This window comes from Malaya genurostris, chromosome 3 (assembly GCF_030247185.1).
Source record: "Malaya genurostris strain Urasoe2022 chromosome 3, Malgen_1.1, whole genome shotgun sequence".
Classification (NCBI taxonomy): domain Eukaryota; kingdom Metazoa; phylum Arthropoda; class Insecta; order Diptera; family Culicidae; genus Malaya; species Malaya genurostris.
This window is the reverse complement of record NC_080572.1, coordinates 43,113,124-43,132,562: the sequence shown is the minus strand read 5'-3', so window position 1 is coordinate 43,132,562 and position 19,439 is coordinate 43,113,124. Positions and strand designations below refer to the sequence as shown.

The 19,439-nt window shown below is 36.3% G+C and overlaps 1 protein-coding gene across 21 annotated transcripts in view; it reads right to left on the bottom strand.

The window, feature by feature from the left end:
* LOC131438455 (patronin) overlaps positions 1–19,439 on the bottom strand; it is a 112,465-nt gene that overhangs the window by 26,775 nt on the left and 66,251 nt on the right. For 16 of the 21 annotated variants that reach the window (XM_058608483.1, XM_058608489.1, XM_058608501.1 and 13 more), the window contains exons 7-14: positions 18,028–18,128; positions 17,833–17,942; positions 15,866–16,033; positions 10,953–11,063; positions 10,766–10,888; positions 1,483–1,545; positions 869–1,348; positions 644–810 (exon numbers count right to left, since the gene is read on the bottom strand). In XM_058608483.1, the coding sequence (XP_058464466.1) occupies positions 644–810; positions 869–1,348; positions 1,483–1,545; positions 10,766–10,888; positions 10,953–11,063; positions 15,866–16,033; positions 17,833–17,942; positions 18,028–18,128 (1,323 nt within the window). The remainder of the gene's footprint in view (positions 1–643; positions 811–868; positions 1,349–1,482; positions 1,546–10,765; positions 10,889–10,952; positions 11,064–15,865; positions 16,034–17,832; positions 17,943–18,027; positions 18,129–19,439) is intronic. The other 5 variants (XM_058608492.1, XM_058608499.1, XM_058608502.1 and 2 more) reach the window with 3 other exon arrangements.

The window sequence follows — 19,439 nt, the reverse complement described above, 5'->3', positions numbered from 1 at the left end:
ATAATTATAAAAATGCCCTTGGCATCGTAGAGCTAAACAGTATGCCTTATTAAATATAGTATAGAATAATAAAAAAAAGTTGCCATACTAAAGACGTGTTCTAAGTTTTATCCAAATTGGAGTGTGTGAAAAAGGATGACTTCTTACTCATTTTTTAAATTAATTTGTTGATCTCATTTCAGTTTTAGGTTAGAACGGTATAGGTTCAAGAAAAATAATATATGAGAAAAATTATTGAGTATACACAATGAAATTACAAAAAAACTACAAACACTACAATATACAAAAATTGTGTACGAATTACTAAAATCTGAATGAAGTATTTTAGTGCGTAATATATTTCAATAAATTTGTTCGTCTAAGCTGACTCAAACTTTTATCTGGACGCCAGTATATTTTAATGTTTTAAGTGTAAGTGAAACATTTCTTTATTTACATGTTTTTTAAGTGTAACAAAACTGTAATTTTCTCAAGTAACCAATTTTTGTCAACTTGCTTTATTAGTATAGTTTTTTTACTACGCCGATCGAACAAATTCATTCTACTAGAACGCACCTTCCACCGATAATAAATCTACGATATACCATTTCATAATTCAATGGAGTTAGCACAAAAACATTCTCCGCATTCAACCCCCTCTCACCTTGTTAATAGCTTGTAAAAATGCTTGTTTTCCAACCGTTTGTAACTGCTTCGACCAGGCGGATTCAATTCGACGTTTTTCTTGCTCGATAAGCCTTCGTTTTTCTTCCAACTTTAGCTTAATGGTGGAAATTTTGCTAGCATCCTCATAGCCTGGTTGTGTCTCAGCTGCAGAACAGTATTAGCGTAATGCAATTATCCAAATCAAGAATTCCGGTGTCCTTACCTGATTCATCTTTTTTCTGCACGCATATGGCTTGTTGCTGCCACGTGGTCGTATTACTTGGAAGTGCCGGGAATGAAGTTTTTCTTCTCGGAGGAACATCGGCGTCGGCCACCGAAACAACTCCACTGCCACCGCTAAAATTTGAGCTCATATCACCGTCGATTATGTCTTTTTCAACACCACTGGAATGTAAGTTGGTACTGTTGTGCCGACGGAGGCTTGGTATGGGTTTCTCGGTGTCACGATCCTGCTTTTCATTACCCGAGGAGTCTGTATCGTAGCCGAACTGGATCGATCCACGCGCATCAGCAAGAGACGATCTTACCGGGGTGGCTGGTTCTACCGATGTAAGACTAGTGTTAGAAACCTTTCGTTCTCGTTCGAACCGACCAATCGTGTTTAATTGATCCTGAGAACCTCCAAAATTTTCGATCGTTAACTGAGATTCTTCGCTTAATGAGTTGCGACGTGAACGCCGGCCTGTATTGAAGAATACATAAAAAAACATTTAAAAGTTCGAATAATTCAAAGATAACATGCTAAACAAATTGTTTGAAGAATCAACAACGTACAACAAACAGCTGAAAACTAACAAATACCATCAACACACTTACCTGAGAAACTCGGCTTCCGGGTTTCATCCCAATTACTTGGCCGACCTGCCGGAATACTATCGCCTAGAAGCATCACAATGAGAGTTTTAAAAACAACAAAAATGCATCGATTGAACACTTGATCGAGTGCGTCCAGACTGAAAAGCTTCATGATAGATATCCTATGAATCGGGTTTCCCGAAGACAATCGTAAAACGACCACAACAACAGTAATTTGAAATTCTAAAAAGGGACGTCTACAAGCCCGTGTACCACGCTTTCTGCACTGCGCGAGAAATATTTTTCGTTCCAATGCGCAGGCTTTTTCTTTGACTGGCGAGCCACAAGCTGTTCGCTGCCTGCTGTTGATGCTTCCCTCAACTGACCGAGGTTATAACTGAAACAATTTTTGTGAATTTCTTTCGCAGTTCGCCTTTATGCCTTTCGCACGTTCGAATGTGCATTTCCGATGATGGCCTTTGATTTATGCCCAGTGAGGTTTGCTCCAATATCGTTCGCTGTTGTAAAAAGCACGCATATGAGCACGGGGCGAAGTGGAACCATCGATATTAGATTATGGGGATATCATCGGTTACGTTATAAGTAAGAGAGTAGATACCCTTAGTAACGGTTGTTAATTTACTCTCTTCAAGTAACCAATGCTCTATTCGGAATTAATCGTTAAAGCTAAGGTCGGATGTGGTTTTGGAATGTTTGCGATTGAAATAGAAGCGAAGGTGCAACACATACTATTTTGACACTATAACACTCAGAGAAGAATGGATCAAATCGAGCGGGTTTCGAACACATACAAATTATGGTTGAAACTATCCAGTACTTTTATGAATCAACTGGAAAATCTGTTAAAATAGAAGGTCAGGTTCCAAATCAGACTGATGTATCACGACTTAACCTTTTTTAGATAAATTATGGTCATGTGAGAGCGAATTTACGTTAAACAATTTTTAGCCACCACAAGATTAAAAACCTCTGTAATCGAATTTAAAAAAAAATACAAACTGTCGAAACGGTCCGTTTCAACAGCTGTTGATAAGTGTGTATAATTGTTTACATTTCAATCTGTAAATCTTTAATTCTAAAGTTCCGGTGCCATTAGTTTTCCTAGAAACGTGAACAAATTTCCACCGAAAAAGCGCTAGCAGATCGAGAACAAATGGTGTACCCTGTTCCCAACGTTTCACTGAGTCAATTGACGAAAATGGAAGGTGGGAGCATCGGAGCAGTTCGAAAATGCGATTTTTCCATAATCTCATCTCGGGTGGTCAAACGCGTTCCAAGTAGCGGTTTCTTGAGTCGACCGAATAGGAAAAAGTCACAGGGAGCCAAGTCAGGTGAATTCGGTGATTGCTGAATGGTATTTGTTTCGTTTGTAGACAAATGTTCCACAAATGTTTGCCCACAAATCTGGTCTTTTTCGGCGAATTGCTTCAAGCAAACGTCTCATAACGCCCAAATAATACTCCTTGTTGACGGTCTGGCCTTGAAGAAGGAATTCATGATACACAACACCCTTGTAATCATTGAAAACTGCAAGCATCGTTTTCTTTTTCGACTGAAAACTACGCGGCCACTAACGGCAACTTCTGAAACGTTCGTGTCACTAATAAACGACTGTTTTTCAGAGTATCGTTGCCGAAGCACTCGTCTAACATTTGCAATATAGTCGCACCATTGAAATCGTTTTTAACGCAAGATTTAATGCAAACTCGTTGTAGCAAATTAAATTCCATTTTGAAAATTGTACAAAATCGACCACACGCACAATCGCAGATGTACTCAATACAGCGTAACATTTACAAATGTCCAGGTATCAAGCTTGATAGAATAACAATGACAATCTAAAAAAATGTAGCAACCTAAAAAAATAAAAAATCTTATTGGGTGACTGAGAGCGCACACGGTGGCGATTCCGGGAACTTTTTGATCAAGTATGGTGAAGAGTTTATCTTTGGGGGTAAGGCCAAGGAGCCCTGACCCCTCCTGAAATAGGAAATTATAAATTGCTTTTCACATATATTTTTTTAGAAAACTTTTTGGTTAAGGATTTTGGTTAAAAAACATTTTTGGGAGGCAAAACGGTGAAGGAAACCAAACAAAAGTTATGATATGATAATATGAGTCATAAATTGCTGATCATATTTCCGATAGCATGGAGAAAAATTATGTTGTTGGCTTAAGTCCAATTTTGAAAAGGTGCCTCATGGTAAAGTAAATCGTATTCAAGGCAAAAGACGAACGCGAGCGTATTTTGGAAACATATTCGGTTGGACTTTTTTGTACGTTGATAACTATTGACGAAATGTACTGAAGTCGAAACGAGTGTTCCGATGCTTCAGTTCTAGGGAGGTTCAATGGGTTGGACAGGTCATAATGTCGATTATCTGGGATTATCATGGTATACCTTTCATTAACTGTCTTGAAAAATGGAAATTAAACCATCGACAGTGAGTATTAGTGTACATTATTGGAGCGAATGATTACCGAAAAAAAAATCAATGATGATAGCGCCACACTCGAGACTGTATTTTCTCTAGAAGGTTTACATCGAACTAGTACGCAGTATTCTGGAATACGGAATTACAATTTGGGCCTTGTTTCACAATGTTCACATCGATTGGATCGAAAGGGTACGAAAGCCAAAAGTGTTTCGTATTATTTGCTCTTCGAAGACTACCTTGGCAGAATTGTCTTCAATTACTACGTTACGAGAATCTCTGATCTCTCATCAACGAACACACCCTGTAAATAGATGAGCATTTTTTCATCGACTCTTCGTTTTCGATTTACTGACTAACATCAGTTAACATAATGTATATAAAAATGTTTATGTGTCCTAGACACCAAAATTGGTTAACCCCTTAGTAACCATTCATTTTTATTAAGAAGATATTTTATTCAGGCCTATTTGCGTTGGTTGGATGGTAAGTTGTTAACTGCAGCTGGTGTACTTTGTTCTATAGGGGATACGTTGGATGGTTTCGTTGAAGGGGATGCTTCACTGTTGTTGGTGACTGTCACAGGTGTACTGGAGTTGCTTGGGGTAGGTGTGAAGGAAGCACCGTTGTCCTTTGGTGTAGTTGTCTCCTTGTCCAGTTTATCACATGGCTTACCGTAGTGAACAGCTTTTTGGCAATATTGACATGTGGCCATCTGATTGTCATAGGTAACAAGTGATTTGCACGGGATTCTTGTATCCTGACCGAATGTCACATAAGAAGGTATAGGCCTCCTCAAGCGCATGCGTAACAAACGTACTTTTCCTTTTCGATAGAGAGGATCTCCCCGTATTGGGACATAGTTTTGCGCATATAAGGATCGATGACGCTTGAGGGAAAATCATGCACACGCACTTCTATAGCACTATTTTCCATATATACTGGAATGTTGTACTTGATATTTTCATGCTCCACATAGTGCACATTATTATTGTCTTTAGCGAATTGAATTGCATCCAACTCTTTATAGAACTGGATATAAGCAACATTATTGCTCTTATTGCATTGAAGTAAATGCACACGTTTAATGTCAAGACGCATTTGCTCCTTAAGCAAACCTTCAAGTTCTCGTGTCGAAGGTCGAATTTTGCACTGTCAGAAATCAACAACAATTGTATTCTTTCGTGTCGGCGGTAGCTTTTGTTCGTTTGGTTTACTCATTTTGAGGTCGTTCTATTGTTCACTACACAATACTGTACTTGGTTTCTTCTGTCCCGAACGAAAGCGGTTTTGTTTTATCGATTGCCTTGGATGAGATGAGAAAGCGAACTGGACCATTCATTATCTTGTGTTTTCCGGAATTTGGATTTGGCTGAATAGAATTCTATGAAACCATGCTTTCGAAAACTATCCCAGTTTTCTCTGAGAAATTTTCGTGCGTTCAGTTTTGTAGTTTTTTACCGTTACTAAGAAGATTGTTTTAGAAATCGATAAGAGTTATATATCAAAATTTTTGAACGCTCTTCTCCCTGCATCAGGAACCATTATATTCGAATCGAAACCAGCAAAATTTCCAAACTAGAAGAAGCTATTTTTTACATTGTCATTTACAAAAACACACTCTTAAAATTGAATGTTCACACTCTCAATACTCTGTAATTCCGGAACCGGAAGTCGAATCGGTACTATGGGACTGTATGGTATGAGAAAGTTAAAATCATCTTTTCTCCAATTTCAATTTTTAAAAATAAATAAATATTTATTTTCTATGCGAATTCGAAAATTCTTTTTAGTTGATTATTTACTATTGAGTTTGCACTCACACTTCGAAGAAACAAGAGGTACTAAACGCGCATCAAAAATTAGATATGAAGAATTTAGTTGTTTTATTTTTGATCTGGGCCCGACCCGAAACGAAATCCTGGGTACGGGCCTGGCTGAAGGGTATTCAATCTTTCAATTACTCAGAAATGATTATATTGGAAAATGTGTCTGATTTTGATTCCATCCATTATTTCATCGTGCTTCGTTCAACACCACAACTATTGGTATATGACAAAAAAATCGATATCTCCGTGAATGGTTGACGGATTCTTACTATCTACGACTCATTTGATTGATATTACAATAAAGTATCTAAATTAGGGACATTTTTAAGTTTTCTAGATCAATTGAGACAGATATTGTAAAAAAAAATAAAAATTTTGACATAAAAATTTGTACAACGCGGAAAGTAATCATCAGGTCCAAAAACAAAAACAATAGCGTACATGCTTCCAGAAAGATCTTCAATTTGCAACTGGTTTGGTTGAAATCGGTCCAGCCATCTCTGATATTCACGCCCTTTTTATTTCGCACACGCATACATTACATTTGATCAGTTCGTTTTCTAAAATTTGAGCGAATTCCCTACTTTTTAAATTTATTAAAAAAGGTAAAAAGGCTAAAACTACATTTTGGGTCCACCGATAAACAATGCTTCATATCTCGACACCAATCCGGCATGTTTTGTTTTTAAAATATGGTCTACAACTTCTTCGAAGAAATGAATTCTCTATCATGCAATATAGGCAAATTGATTAAATTAATTAATTATAATTTAACCTCACTTCTAGGTGGATTGCTGACAATTTTAATTACATCAAGAGAAAGGGACTATTCCAATCCAAAATTCTTTGAAGGCATTTAGGCTCCAAAATCATCCTCTGAAGCGTAAACGTTGAAACTGCAATTTTTTTATATAAAAGTTTGTGTAACTCTAAAAACAATAATAAAATCTAAAAACAATAACAATAGCGTAAATACTTCTTGGAAGACTTTTCATTAGCAACCAATTTGGACAAAATCGGTACAACTACCTCTGACAAACACGCCTCTTAATTTTGCACACACATACATACACACACTGACATTTGCTCCGTACGTCGAGCTGAATCGATTTGTGTATGACTCTAGGAAAAGTTTTAGCGAATGTTATACTTATTTTTTATATTTATAAAAAAAAGTATGAAAAGGTAAAAGGGTGCTTCCGTATGAAATGTATCGTCGATCGAGAAAAGACTCGAAATAGACTGAGGACTTTCAAGAAGCAGAAAAAGGCAAAAAGAAATAAAAAATAAACTGAATCTATCGAATAAAGGGTCCGTGAATTATACGATGAACTATTGTGCGGAAAATCAGCAAGTAAATGTAAAAAAAAAACAATTATATTGGTCTATACAAAGAATATTGCCGGGAACTCGCATATATATATATATATATATATATATATATATATATATATATATATATATATATATATATATATATATATATATATATATATATATATATATATATATATATATATATATATATATATATATATATATATATATATATAACCGTAGCTGTTCAATTTATTCATGCTCTCTTCTATCGATTGTTCATTCAATAGTCGCTCGAAGTGTGAGCTAACGTTAGTGACTCTCTGGCACAATATCAAACCAACACCTAAAAGTTCTGTGGCTTTATATTTACTGCGTCGTGAAACTCCTTCCACACCGCGTTCAAGCTATCGTCGGTATATCGTTGTCCGATTCATTCGTCGAATTTTCGTTTGCATTTTTCGGATACAGCCGAACTCGAAAGCCGTTGTATGTTCAAGCGTATGGATTTCTCCCGTTTAAGGCCTGAGACGTTGGGCAAACGTGCACAAATCTTGCATACCAGCAGATTGTGGTCGGAGTCTATGTTTGGTCCTCGAAAAATCGTAACATCGATGACATCGGAGAAATGTCGCCGTCCTGGGTGCCCCCAGGTGTGTTTACGGATATCCCTATGCGCAAATCGCTATTCCTATGGTTGCGGCGAGGTTAATCAACCTAAGGTCATTGTCGTTGGTAGATGAGTGGAGGGTCTCCCGATGATGATTTTAACGTTGTGTTTAGAGTAATCATCGTAGGTATTGTCTAGATCAGGGGTGCGAAAATTTGACATTTTTTTTAACTGTCGCTAAGCACAAGACAGCCACTACCAACGATCCGCTCAGCTGCTACGTTTAACAGTAGCCAACACGCAATGACACGATAGCTAGGTGCAGTCGTGAGAGCCACGACACACGACAGCAACATTGAGAACAGTTCATTTTGTCGCACTCTCTCACAGCAGTCAAAGCCACACCGTTCGCTCTGCGGTAGTGTACGTACATTCTGGATAGGTAGCTGCTGCATTTATTTTCGTTCAAGATTTTTTTAAATGTCGCGAGCTCGAAATGTCATGACATTTCTATAACTGGACAGTCATATCGGTTGTGACTGCTCTGGACTGCATTAGAGTGGGAGCGACGCTGTCTATATTGCTTGACACCGCAGTGGGCTACCTGGAATTCTGGAATAATTATAAGATCATGTACAAAATGAATGTTTTTTTATTTAATGTAATTTATAATAGCAAATCGCTTGGTAAAAACAATATTTAGATTAACTTATGAATTCCGACCTACATATATGATATTCGAAATGTATTGCTACGGCAAAGAGAAACTTATGCAAAGCAAAGTCTTGGCATTACATTCCTTTTGTGGAATTTTTCCTTCCTGTTTCAACAGACTTCACAGCTGTTTCTTGGTGTACAGAATCATTGCATGGCTAGTACTTCTTATGAAACAAACGTAGTTATGAAAAAAAAACGCAGCGGGCAGCGGTTCAACGCGATTCGACAACCGGAACAATATATATATATATATATATATATATATATATATATATATATATATATATATATATATATATATATATATATATATATATATATATATATATATATATATATATATATATAATACATTATGCACCAAACCTCTACAAATTCGTGCCACCATCCCGGCTGGAAATCAAAGCATTAGTTAACACTGCTTTTCAGCTTTGCTCACCGAACCGCTTCCTTCCAACGAGAGTGCGGAGCAACAAAAAAGAATGCAGAAAAACCGTCTGCATAGCGGACCAAAACTTACATGTGTATGTCTCCATACACCCCGTGAGAACAGGCATAAAACGAATTTCAACGTTGAGCCTTGTTGGTGGATGTCTCTCGAAATTTGTAGAATTTGAAAGGAGAAACTGTTCTTTGTGGTAAGCCATTCTCTGATTGAAGAGAGGAGAACAGCTACCGATGCGAGCATACGGGTACATCCACGAGAGAAAATGTCATGAGAGCTATGACATTTTTATCCGCTGCAGTCACGGCAAAGTTCATTTGGCGACAGCTACCATTTGTGCGGTTTGACTGTCTGCTGTTTCGTGTCATTCTCCGGTACCGTTCGCAACCCTGGTCTAGATACATAGAATTCGTCTTTCACATCATCGGGTTGGTGCGTGTGCTTTGATTAAACTGTAGTTGAAAAACTTGCCTAAAACATCATCAACACGTTACGTTCGATTACCGTTCTCCTCCTGATGATCCGTCGTTGTTGCTTACCAAACAATACAAAACCAACTTCGCTTTGTGATTTCACGCTGCCACTGTAGTAGATGTGGTACTTGAGGGAGTTGAGTCCACCGCGCGGAATTCTTGCTCATCAGTGCCACGCCATCGAACTTCTTAGAGAACCACAACCTCTATATTGACCTTTTGCAAATCTCGAGAAAAATGGCTGGATCGCGTAGGTTCTCCGGTTACCCACGAGGTAATGAAAAGCCTAAATGACTACTATCAGTTAACTGCCAAGATGTCACATTTTCACGTTCCGTACGCCAGGGAAAATTTTGTGCAAGTTGCATTAACTTTACGCCTACAAAGCGGATTATGTTGAACTGTGAGGTGATATTGGCAGTTCAACATCAACTACAGCACAAACGAAACACCAACAAGACGACACCGACGCATGGGTTAATATTTACCCGAAGTGACAAATGGAAAGTCTTACGATCCGCAGCGTTGAACCATGAACTGAGTCAGAGCTTGGCTCCATACGGTTCAGGCAGTATCATGGGCTTCACGGCTGGCATATTTAAGCTCCAGCAGTAATTTAGTCCTCAATACGGACCACATTCAGTAAAAATTCAATCTAGCTAAAGATGATTAAGGAAATTGGTAAATAGAGTAAAGTAACCACGCACCGAGTAAATTGGAGTTCACTTGATACAGAAAAGAGTAACTAGGTCCAAGCTGATAGATAAGTAACAATCAAATTAGTAGAAAGTAGTAAGCTTATACTCAATCGTAAGGCGGATTACAGTGGACTGGTATCGTAGCCAAATCGACCGATGAATGGCCTTCGCAATATTCAGTAGAGAACCTGAAAGAAATCGTCGGATAACGGCAGACCTAACATTCACTTGTGTACAATAGACTAGGATGCGCGTGGATTCAGTGGGGTTTGGAAACGGTGTCCCAAGTTAGAATGTCTATAAACTTTAAAATTCTGTTGGACATAACCAATTAAAATGTATGTAAGTATTTCTTGTGTTTCAGTTGAGCTAAATCAACATAGTTTGAAACACTACTAAACCAAAAGCTCTCAAATGTTCTTTCATTGTAAAAGTAATTAATGTAGATGATGAAGATGATTTTCAAATGAAAAACTGCATAACTTCATGGGTGACTGTGAAGCCGAATAAATAGTGTATATATAGCAAAGTACTACTGTTGGCATACATGCATACCTTTCTCTGGAGCCACCTGGGGGGTTGCCAAAACTGTTGAATAATTTCAAAACTTTGCTCAATACTGTTGTGCAAATATTTGTGAAAGCTATGTCTACAAGTTAAATGCATGAAACACAAGCAAATCAGTCTAAAACGCCAAGATCAGTGATAGAAAAACGGTAAAATGTACACCCAAAACTTTGCATGACGCTCATTACTTACCACGCTCTTCCGCTTTCGAATCGTTGTTAGTTTTTTCCTTGGCTTGTCGTATTCGTGCCGGTACTAGCGGTTCATGCATTGACGACAATGTTGGCACTCCTTTACTTCTATGCACGACGAAACCTACAACAGAGAAAACATATCGGTCAGCAGGATGTAGCTGATTGTTTAAGCTTAAAATTGGTACCTTCGTCCTGATCCTGATACGGTTGCTGTTGAGAATATTGCGCTTGTTGTTCTTGTATATCCCGGGCCGATACATGCTTCCGAAGTGTGTTTGCAGATGGCGAACGAGTGACTGCATTTTAAAAAAAAGATTAACGATATTTTTGGATGCTTCGGGGCCTGTGCACTATGCATTTGCAAAAAGATGGAGTTGAGGAATTAAAGCTAACGACCAGAAAAGCAAGACATGAGAAAAAACTTAAGCAAGACACAAGAAGCACATCGAGAGCAGAGGTAAAATGATGTAGGGTACGTGACGGTATTCTGGAACACTTCTGTTATAATCAGACAAGTAAAACGAAATAAAGAAATCAAGCTAGTGGGACGGATATAAAAACAGGCACTTTCTATCTACATTACATTTAATAAAGATGACACGCCTCTAACAAAGCATGCAATCTATGAATAACTTTTTTTCTGCTGGGAACTGCATTCAAACCTAATTGAGAGATATAACTTGCAATTTGAATAATCAAAGAAGTGTTGTAGTTTCGCTTAAATATTAACCCACTGCACTTCAATCACATTCAGCCTCTGTCTACATCCAAGATGCGAAAATTCGTGAAGTACTATCAACACCGCATACACCTTGGATCGGGGGTGTTTAATGATATTCTTTACGAAAGGAATTGCGTCTGACAAAGCGGCGTATGCATTATCATTGAATTGCCCATAGATAACTACTTTTAATAGTGATGTCAACCATGCTGATTGAGGACTTATTTAATAGTGATGCCAACCATGCTGTTTTTAAACGAGGATGTCTTAATCAAGTCTAAAATTTGCTTAAGAACAAATGATAAGATGAATCAATTGATGAAATAGTGGTAGTCTTCCTCTTTTTTTATTTCCTCAGAACAAGAAAAGACTGGCAATTTGAGGGATATGCAAGAGCTCATATCACAGTTTATGCAAGTGCACTGTTCAATTTGTTTTTACGTGTCGTCTTCGACTCATTAGTGTGGTAGAAATTTATGTTGAACAGCTAACGCCACTTAACGGCTTAACATAAATTAATGATATTTGCAAAAACCACTATCTGTACGACCAACAAAAGTTCCCGGCGAACGACCGCAACTAGGTTAAAACCGGGTAGAAATAAACGATATAATAATAATACTAATACGGCCAACAAGCCGATACTTGTTTCGTCCGTGATGTCAGTTTAGACATTGCACTTCAGCACAACAGCAAAAAGTGTTTTGCAAATAGCATTAACTTTACACGTCTGCTTAGCGATTTATGATTAACCATTAGATGGCGTTAGCAGTTCAACATCAGTTGAACACGAAACGAAAAAAAACAGAAAAAAACTGATTGGTAGGTTCTCTTCATTTTGTTTTATTTTTGAAGTGTAGAATTGATAAGATGCTGTATGTATTACGAGTTCTAAGAATTTTTTCAGACGAGTAATATTATTCATGCCATTATATATGCATTCTAATCTCATGGAACTTCATCATTTGAAGTAACGGTTACTGCTTCTTCTGCTAAACATTTTCTCTTTTTTGTGTCGAAAAGTGGTTACAACTGCTTGACATAATATTCTCTCATCAACAGAAATTAGTCGAAAAAATCATTATTCGTTTTTATCCGCACGTTTTGCTCACTTCGAACGAAAGGGAAACTGGTTTACACTTGATAATTTTAAGTTGTTCAGTTATGTGGTGGTTTCCCAGTGTTGTTGAGTTACTTTAAAAAAAGCGCCTATTATTGTTTGGAATCTAGTGATGAACGAAGCCAAAAGACCGCACTCGATGTAGGTACGCAAAAGCTGGGTTGGAAGAAGGACTCTTAACGCTACCCTGAGCATTTTTTTCGTGTGAAGCAAAAGAAGGTGCTCGAGAAAAAAAACTTTGGATAACAAATAAATTTCTATGCACAGTCTCATACTCGAACTGTTGATTAGATTTAAATTGTATAACTCAAATTGACCTGGATAGGCATTTTCTAACTAAATTTAATATTTTATTGTACTTCCCTAGCTAAAAATATGTGTGCCTTTATGCCTTTTCCACAAAACCATATTAACTGAGTCTGTATAAATAGAACCATAAATATGCGACTTTGTCGTTTTCGTTCAGCCTATATCCAGTTAGGCTAGTTTTCTAGCACTGAACTGCCTTATAATATCTGTTTAAATAGGAAGATTTTGGTTTTTAAACGTCGTTTGGAAGAATCCTACACATTGAAATGAATCAGTTGTGCCTGAGCTCGAGCAGATAATGTAAATTTTTATAGCAACTTTGAGTCGCACATTCGTGTTTTGCATTGTATTATGCAATCTTTCATTTGAACGAGTGTCGGCAGCAATAAATGGCATGCGAAATCGGTACCAATTTATCTTTGCTTATCAAAACACACCAAAATTCAGCACTTTTTGCAAACCAATCGTGTTCATTGCATAAAAATGCTTAGGTGTATCCCTCGCAATACACGGCTTAATTACCCTCTCTTTGGATGGTAAATAGTTAATTTTTGCCTCTCTGCTTTGAATCAATTCGAACAACAACAAAACTCACATGCAAACCACCTGCGCACACGGCAAACATACGCTAGAGATTCGAGAGTTCATACTTTTTTACAGCAATACGTTCAATCATAAGATAGTGTTGAATCAATGATAAACCATTAAGCAGAAGCTCTGAATCCATTCAATATTATTCTCAATTTGTAATGTATAGTTTGAAGTGATATTTTTTGTTTTATATTACAGTTTAGGAAGGTGCATTTAGAGAAACGAATGCAGAAAAAAATCTAAATCAACCGTTGAAGTTAGCTGTGTATTTACTTTTACTATAAGTTTGACTTCACTTTTATCAAGATTTTATTTAGTAAGAGTCGTAGTATACCTGAAACACAGGAAACTACTGGAATTATAATTTAATGTGTTAAAATTGTTATATTGAACATTTCAACGTGGTGCGTTGTTCCAAGATGACATCAAGCTACATATGACATAGAAACATGACAAATTATTCAAGCAATCGATGAGTCTACAACACACACAAGTCCAATGCTCGATAACAACGATGTTACTACTATTGATTTACATGTCGTGTAAATTTCATCATTTCTCTCTGTGTATGATGATTTTTGAAAATTTAAAATGGAGCATAAATTATTGGAATACATTTCCTAACAAATCTAAGAAATCGTAATATACTGCTCCAGTGCATAAGACTGGGTGCTTCCAAACCTCACTATCATTCGTTTGAAATCAAACTAAAACTCTCGGACAAAATGAGCAAACCTGGACAAATCAGGGAACAGCTAGATAACTCTCCGATGACACTCACGGTCTTCAGAAAACTTATTTTCGGTGAATTGACTCATTCGTTGAAACGAGCGCTACGGTGAAATTTTCTGATCCCAATAAAAACCGCAAAAATTGGCTCCGAAAGGTAAATGTTCAACATAAACTACTAGTGCACTGATGATTTGAAGACGAAACGTGAATAAAAAGATTTGTTAAGCAAGTCAAACAAAACGAAATTCTCTTAGATATCCGTATTTTTTCGAAAACTTTTGGGAAATGAAATTCTTCACCCTCCAAACTGCTCCTAAAACTTAGATAAGTCGACAACTTTCAACATTTTCAATGTCAATGAATGTAAATGAAATTCAAATTCGGAGTGATACTGTCTGCTATAATAGCTGCGAAATGCCTGGAGAAGTGAAGCAGTACGTAAGTAAATGGATGAATCACTAGCAAAAGTCAATGCTTTTCTACAAAGGTTTAGTTAGTAATGTCAATGACATTTCTAATCGTGTGAGTACGAACAAAGTTACAAAAAAGTGAAAAAGAAAAAAAGATTATCGCTGCGCTGTCGAACGATTTAACTTTGACTCTGCGTGAAAGTGCTGTAAAATTTAACAAAAAGTGTTCAAAACATTTTGGAAAATATGTTCGCGAGTTTTCTTATTTATTGACAATTTGGATTCCACACAAGGTGAACAAAATTTATCAAACGTTTTGTTATCATGGCAATAGCTCATCAGACAAAAATGAGTGCTCGATCCTTCAAGGACCCAACGACCTAAGAGTTGAGTGTGTAGCAAATGAAAAGAGCAATAATAGTAAGTAAAGATGATCGAAGATTAAAGAACTGTTGGAAAATAATAGAACTATTATTGGCATACATATGAACGGTTTCTACATTCTAACATATTCCATAATGCTACTACTGCCTGGAAAGGTCCATGCTAACACTACATAATCGGCTAAAATATAATATAATAATGTCGTTATTATACCATGCTTTTGAAATGCTATGCTATGCTATTTGTTATGACATGCTTTTGAAACATACGTAATCATATCCATAGTACGAATGAGTGAACTTACGATTCCTTTTATGTATGAGTAATGTACAAAATAGGTAATCTTGCTAATGAAGCCAGACGAAGAGGAAACTACAAAATCAACGCACACAATTCGAAGAACACAATAACCAAAGTAAAACCAAATAAATTGTGATGTGTTGTGAAAATAATATAGTACGTGAGCTACCGTTTCAAGTCTAACTGTCCCATATACATAGGAAATTCCATATGATATGGGACAATTATGCGTAGAACGGCAGTAAATGATATACTGATGATTCTACAAATAAATATTTTATTTGTGATGCAAGTGAAACGTCTTAATCAAAAGCTAGAGTACTACTAACACGTCGTTATTAAATTGATAATTAAGAAATTTTTCGAAACAACGAAAACAACAGTAATGCTATGAATTAAAGGTACTGCAAATGATATAAAACTAACAAACACACACAACATAAAACGAAAATAGGAAACAAGCGAACTAAATACGAAAACGTCGTTAACAAATAAATCTTTTGTCTTAAATTTCTAGTTTTTGTTTAGCACCTTGGAATGGTGGTCGATTGGAAGGGCCGCCATTGTTACCGCTGGCACCACTGCCACTGCTGCCCGGGGGCGAATCGAGCCCGGACCGCAACTCGGGAATGGATACGATCGTCGGGTGAGTCGCAAATCCCCGTCGGTGCACGATGCCATGTTCGTTTGTTCCGGAATCTTTATTGTCACGTCGAATCACAAGTCGCGTAGATGTGGATTTGAAAGGATATTCGGAAGAAAAGAAAAATATACAAGCAAGAAAGATTTTGCACAAACTAGTGCATAAAAGACTGCTCGGCTTGATCTGTGCTACATGTTATTGATATTTAAAAGTGATAAATTGGCTTGGCAATTATTAAATTTGAGGAACTTTCGGAACTTGGAAATGAAGTACAGTTTTGAAAGGAACTCTGGATGATCAGTGAAATAGAGAATGATTGAAGTGATACAAAAATGAGAATATGTTATGGCGAAGTAATAAATCAGAATAGCCAAAAATAAATTATACAACCAAAACAACAACTGAGCCTGATGACAGGCGATTTAAAAGATTGATATAATATTTAGGGTACAACAATAATTTCAAACTTGCCTGAAAAAATACAACGTTAATTTTATATTCCGTTATGAAATTAGTCTACCTGCTTCAACTGACGTTGCAGTCTATTCCTGGCGCAGAAGGCAATTGCATAACTATTTTTTTAATATATCGATAAGAAACTAAATTAAGTTTTATAATTTCCTTCGAACTAAGTAAAAATTGAAAACACTCGAAATAACAATACCGTGTAGAATAAATACGGTATTACATTCATGATATTAATTCACATTCACATTAGTGGACTATAATAATGTATGAAATAAAATCAGACTAAGATCATCCATGACTTTCGAAACAGTACCGATGGATAGTAAACAATAAATTATTCAACTTATTTATGAAACAGAACTGTAAAACGATTGCAAATTGGAATATTATTGTTTTATTAATATACAACATAAGAAAAATACAAGATTTCTACCAATAACGACGTGATGGTAGACAAATACAGTGTGTTGTGTATGTTGAGCTACGCAATACATGTGTGATTAGAATTTAATCTGGTATGAACTTAACTATTACGAAATACCAGCTTTTATATTACTCAATATCGAAGTACTTCCCATTTCACATTGTTTTGGGATCAGTAATCAGTAATCTTCTTTTCATATTAAAACAATTTTTCGCCATGATGCACAACTAATATTTCATTGCCAACAAACATATCCAATAAGAAGCTCTATGTTGAATAAATGAAAATAAACAATAGTGAAATTTAAAACGATAATGTATGTACAGGATTTGCATATAAAATAAATTCGCTTTCTATAGGCGTAATTCATCACATTTTAAATATTTTAAGAGAACCACCAACGGAACCTACTTAATTTCAATAAGTATATCTAGTGGCGTTTCTCTTTTGGTAAGCAAACAATACTTTTACCATAATCAAACGAACCAAAATAATCAGCTAGTTTATTCTTGAGATCTCAGCACATAACTCGAAGACTTTAGCAAAAACAACAAACAATGAAAAAATGATAAATAGGTAGAAAAAATAATAACTCAATTTAAATTCGATGCCACAGATGAATGAATATGTATTGCACATCGATAGTAAAATAAAAATTCGAGGGTGACATTAATATGACAATATGATTTGCTCCATTCATGAAGAATCCATCTGTTCGAGAATTAATATTTAACCAACAGCCGATTAGTTGCAGTATCAACAGTGGTGGATTCCAAATGAATTATTTCAACTTAACTGCCGGATTATAGGAAAGAAAAAGTCAAGTAATGAACATGAACGTTTCGGACACAGATGATTGAAACTATAACTGGACATTGAAGATGGTGCACGCTCGAGATATCATGATAGGAAGGAGAGAATGAATAAAATTAAGAATAAAGTTAAGTCCGACAACCGACTTACCTACAACTTGTTGCTGCTCCATACCGGGATAACAAACACATTTAGCAGGATGGATCTCGAACAAGTTGAAAAGATCGGCCAACAGAACAACCAAGTTCTGTTTCATAGATCTGTAGAAAATTGCAAGCAATAGTTGATTACCTCACCATGAACAACAATAATCAAATAATACAGTTGAAATAAGTATAAACTTACCCTCGCATATAGGTGATGTCTTCTGGGGTCATATGGAACACTGAATATGGCAAACTTCGGTCGGAGAAATTACTAACAATAAGGATGTTGTGGATAGAATCCTGAAAATAATAAATGATAACACAAATTATAAGTACTATTATGTTATTTACAGGATGTTGTGTTTCAATTAAGCGTATTCAGTAAAGATGATCGGGTATGCAAATTCATAAATCCGAACCCGACCCGTACCCGATTGAAAATTACAAGACACCCGACCATCTCTAGTAGGGTGACGGTATCCCAATTCATTTCAGCTCCAGTAGTCATCTCATATACTCAAACCATAAGTTAGAGTGAGATCTGCCGTATCTGCTCGATCCCATTGACTTTAAAGGTGAGATGAAATTAGAGAAAATTCGTTTCGAGTTTTCGCGTTGCACAATTGACGAACTATTTTTTCCAGCTGTATTGCTTCTTAGAGCAGAAGCGAAGACATTGCATTAGATTTTATTAAAATTCGAAAAAAAAACATGGTAACTCAACTAATGAGATGTCTATTGGAACAACCCTATGTAGTTTTATTTTTATTGTTATTTCTTAATTCAGCTTTTTTGAAACAAAATCAAATAGGGGAAGTCTGACCCAAAATTCGGGAGTTTTGTATGTAAATCTGGATTTCCCAGAACCGAAAGTCAGATCCAAACAAAATTAGGAAATTTTATATGGTACCACAAGACCTTTCATTTGAATCTAAGTTTGTGGAAATCGGTTCAGCCATCTCCGAGAAAGATGGTGCACATTTTTTAAATTTTTTTTTGCGCATTTCACCCCATAATGCACTTATTTTAAATTTTTTTGCACATTTTTACCCCATAATTCCGGAACCGGAAGTAAGATTTAAACAATATTCAAGATTTTTTATGGAATCACCTTTCATTTGAATCTAATCTTGTGAAAATCGGCTCAACCATATCCGTGAAAAATTAGTATAAAAAACGTAACATTCATACATAGACATTTTGCGTACTCGATGAACCGAGTTGAATGGTGTATGAAGTGATTGCATAATTTTTCTAAATAAAAACCTGTATCAATCCACCTAGTGGCGTGGTGATGCCTTTCTCATATGAAATTCAGGAATTACATATAAGACCACAGGACCTTTCATTCGAACCTAAGTTTATGAAAATCGGTCAAACCACCACTGAGAAAAGTGAGTGAGACCCATTTGAAGAAATATGATTACTATTTCCGGTGCCTCCGGAATCGTTAACTAGGAACCAGGATGGCGGAAATCAGTTTGTTTGGCCGTCTTCTGATAATTGCTATCGATTGGATTAGTATTAGGGCCAGCGTTGATTTTTTTTACGTTTTTTTCGCCACTTTAAATGACGAAATCAAATTTTTAACACACTTTACCCTACAATTCC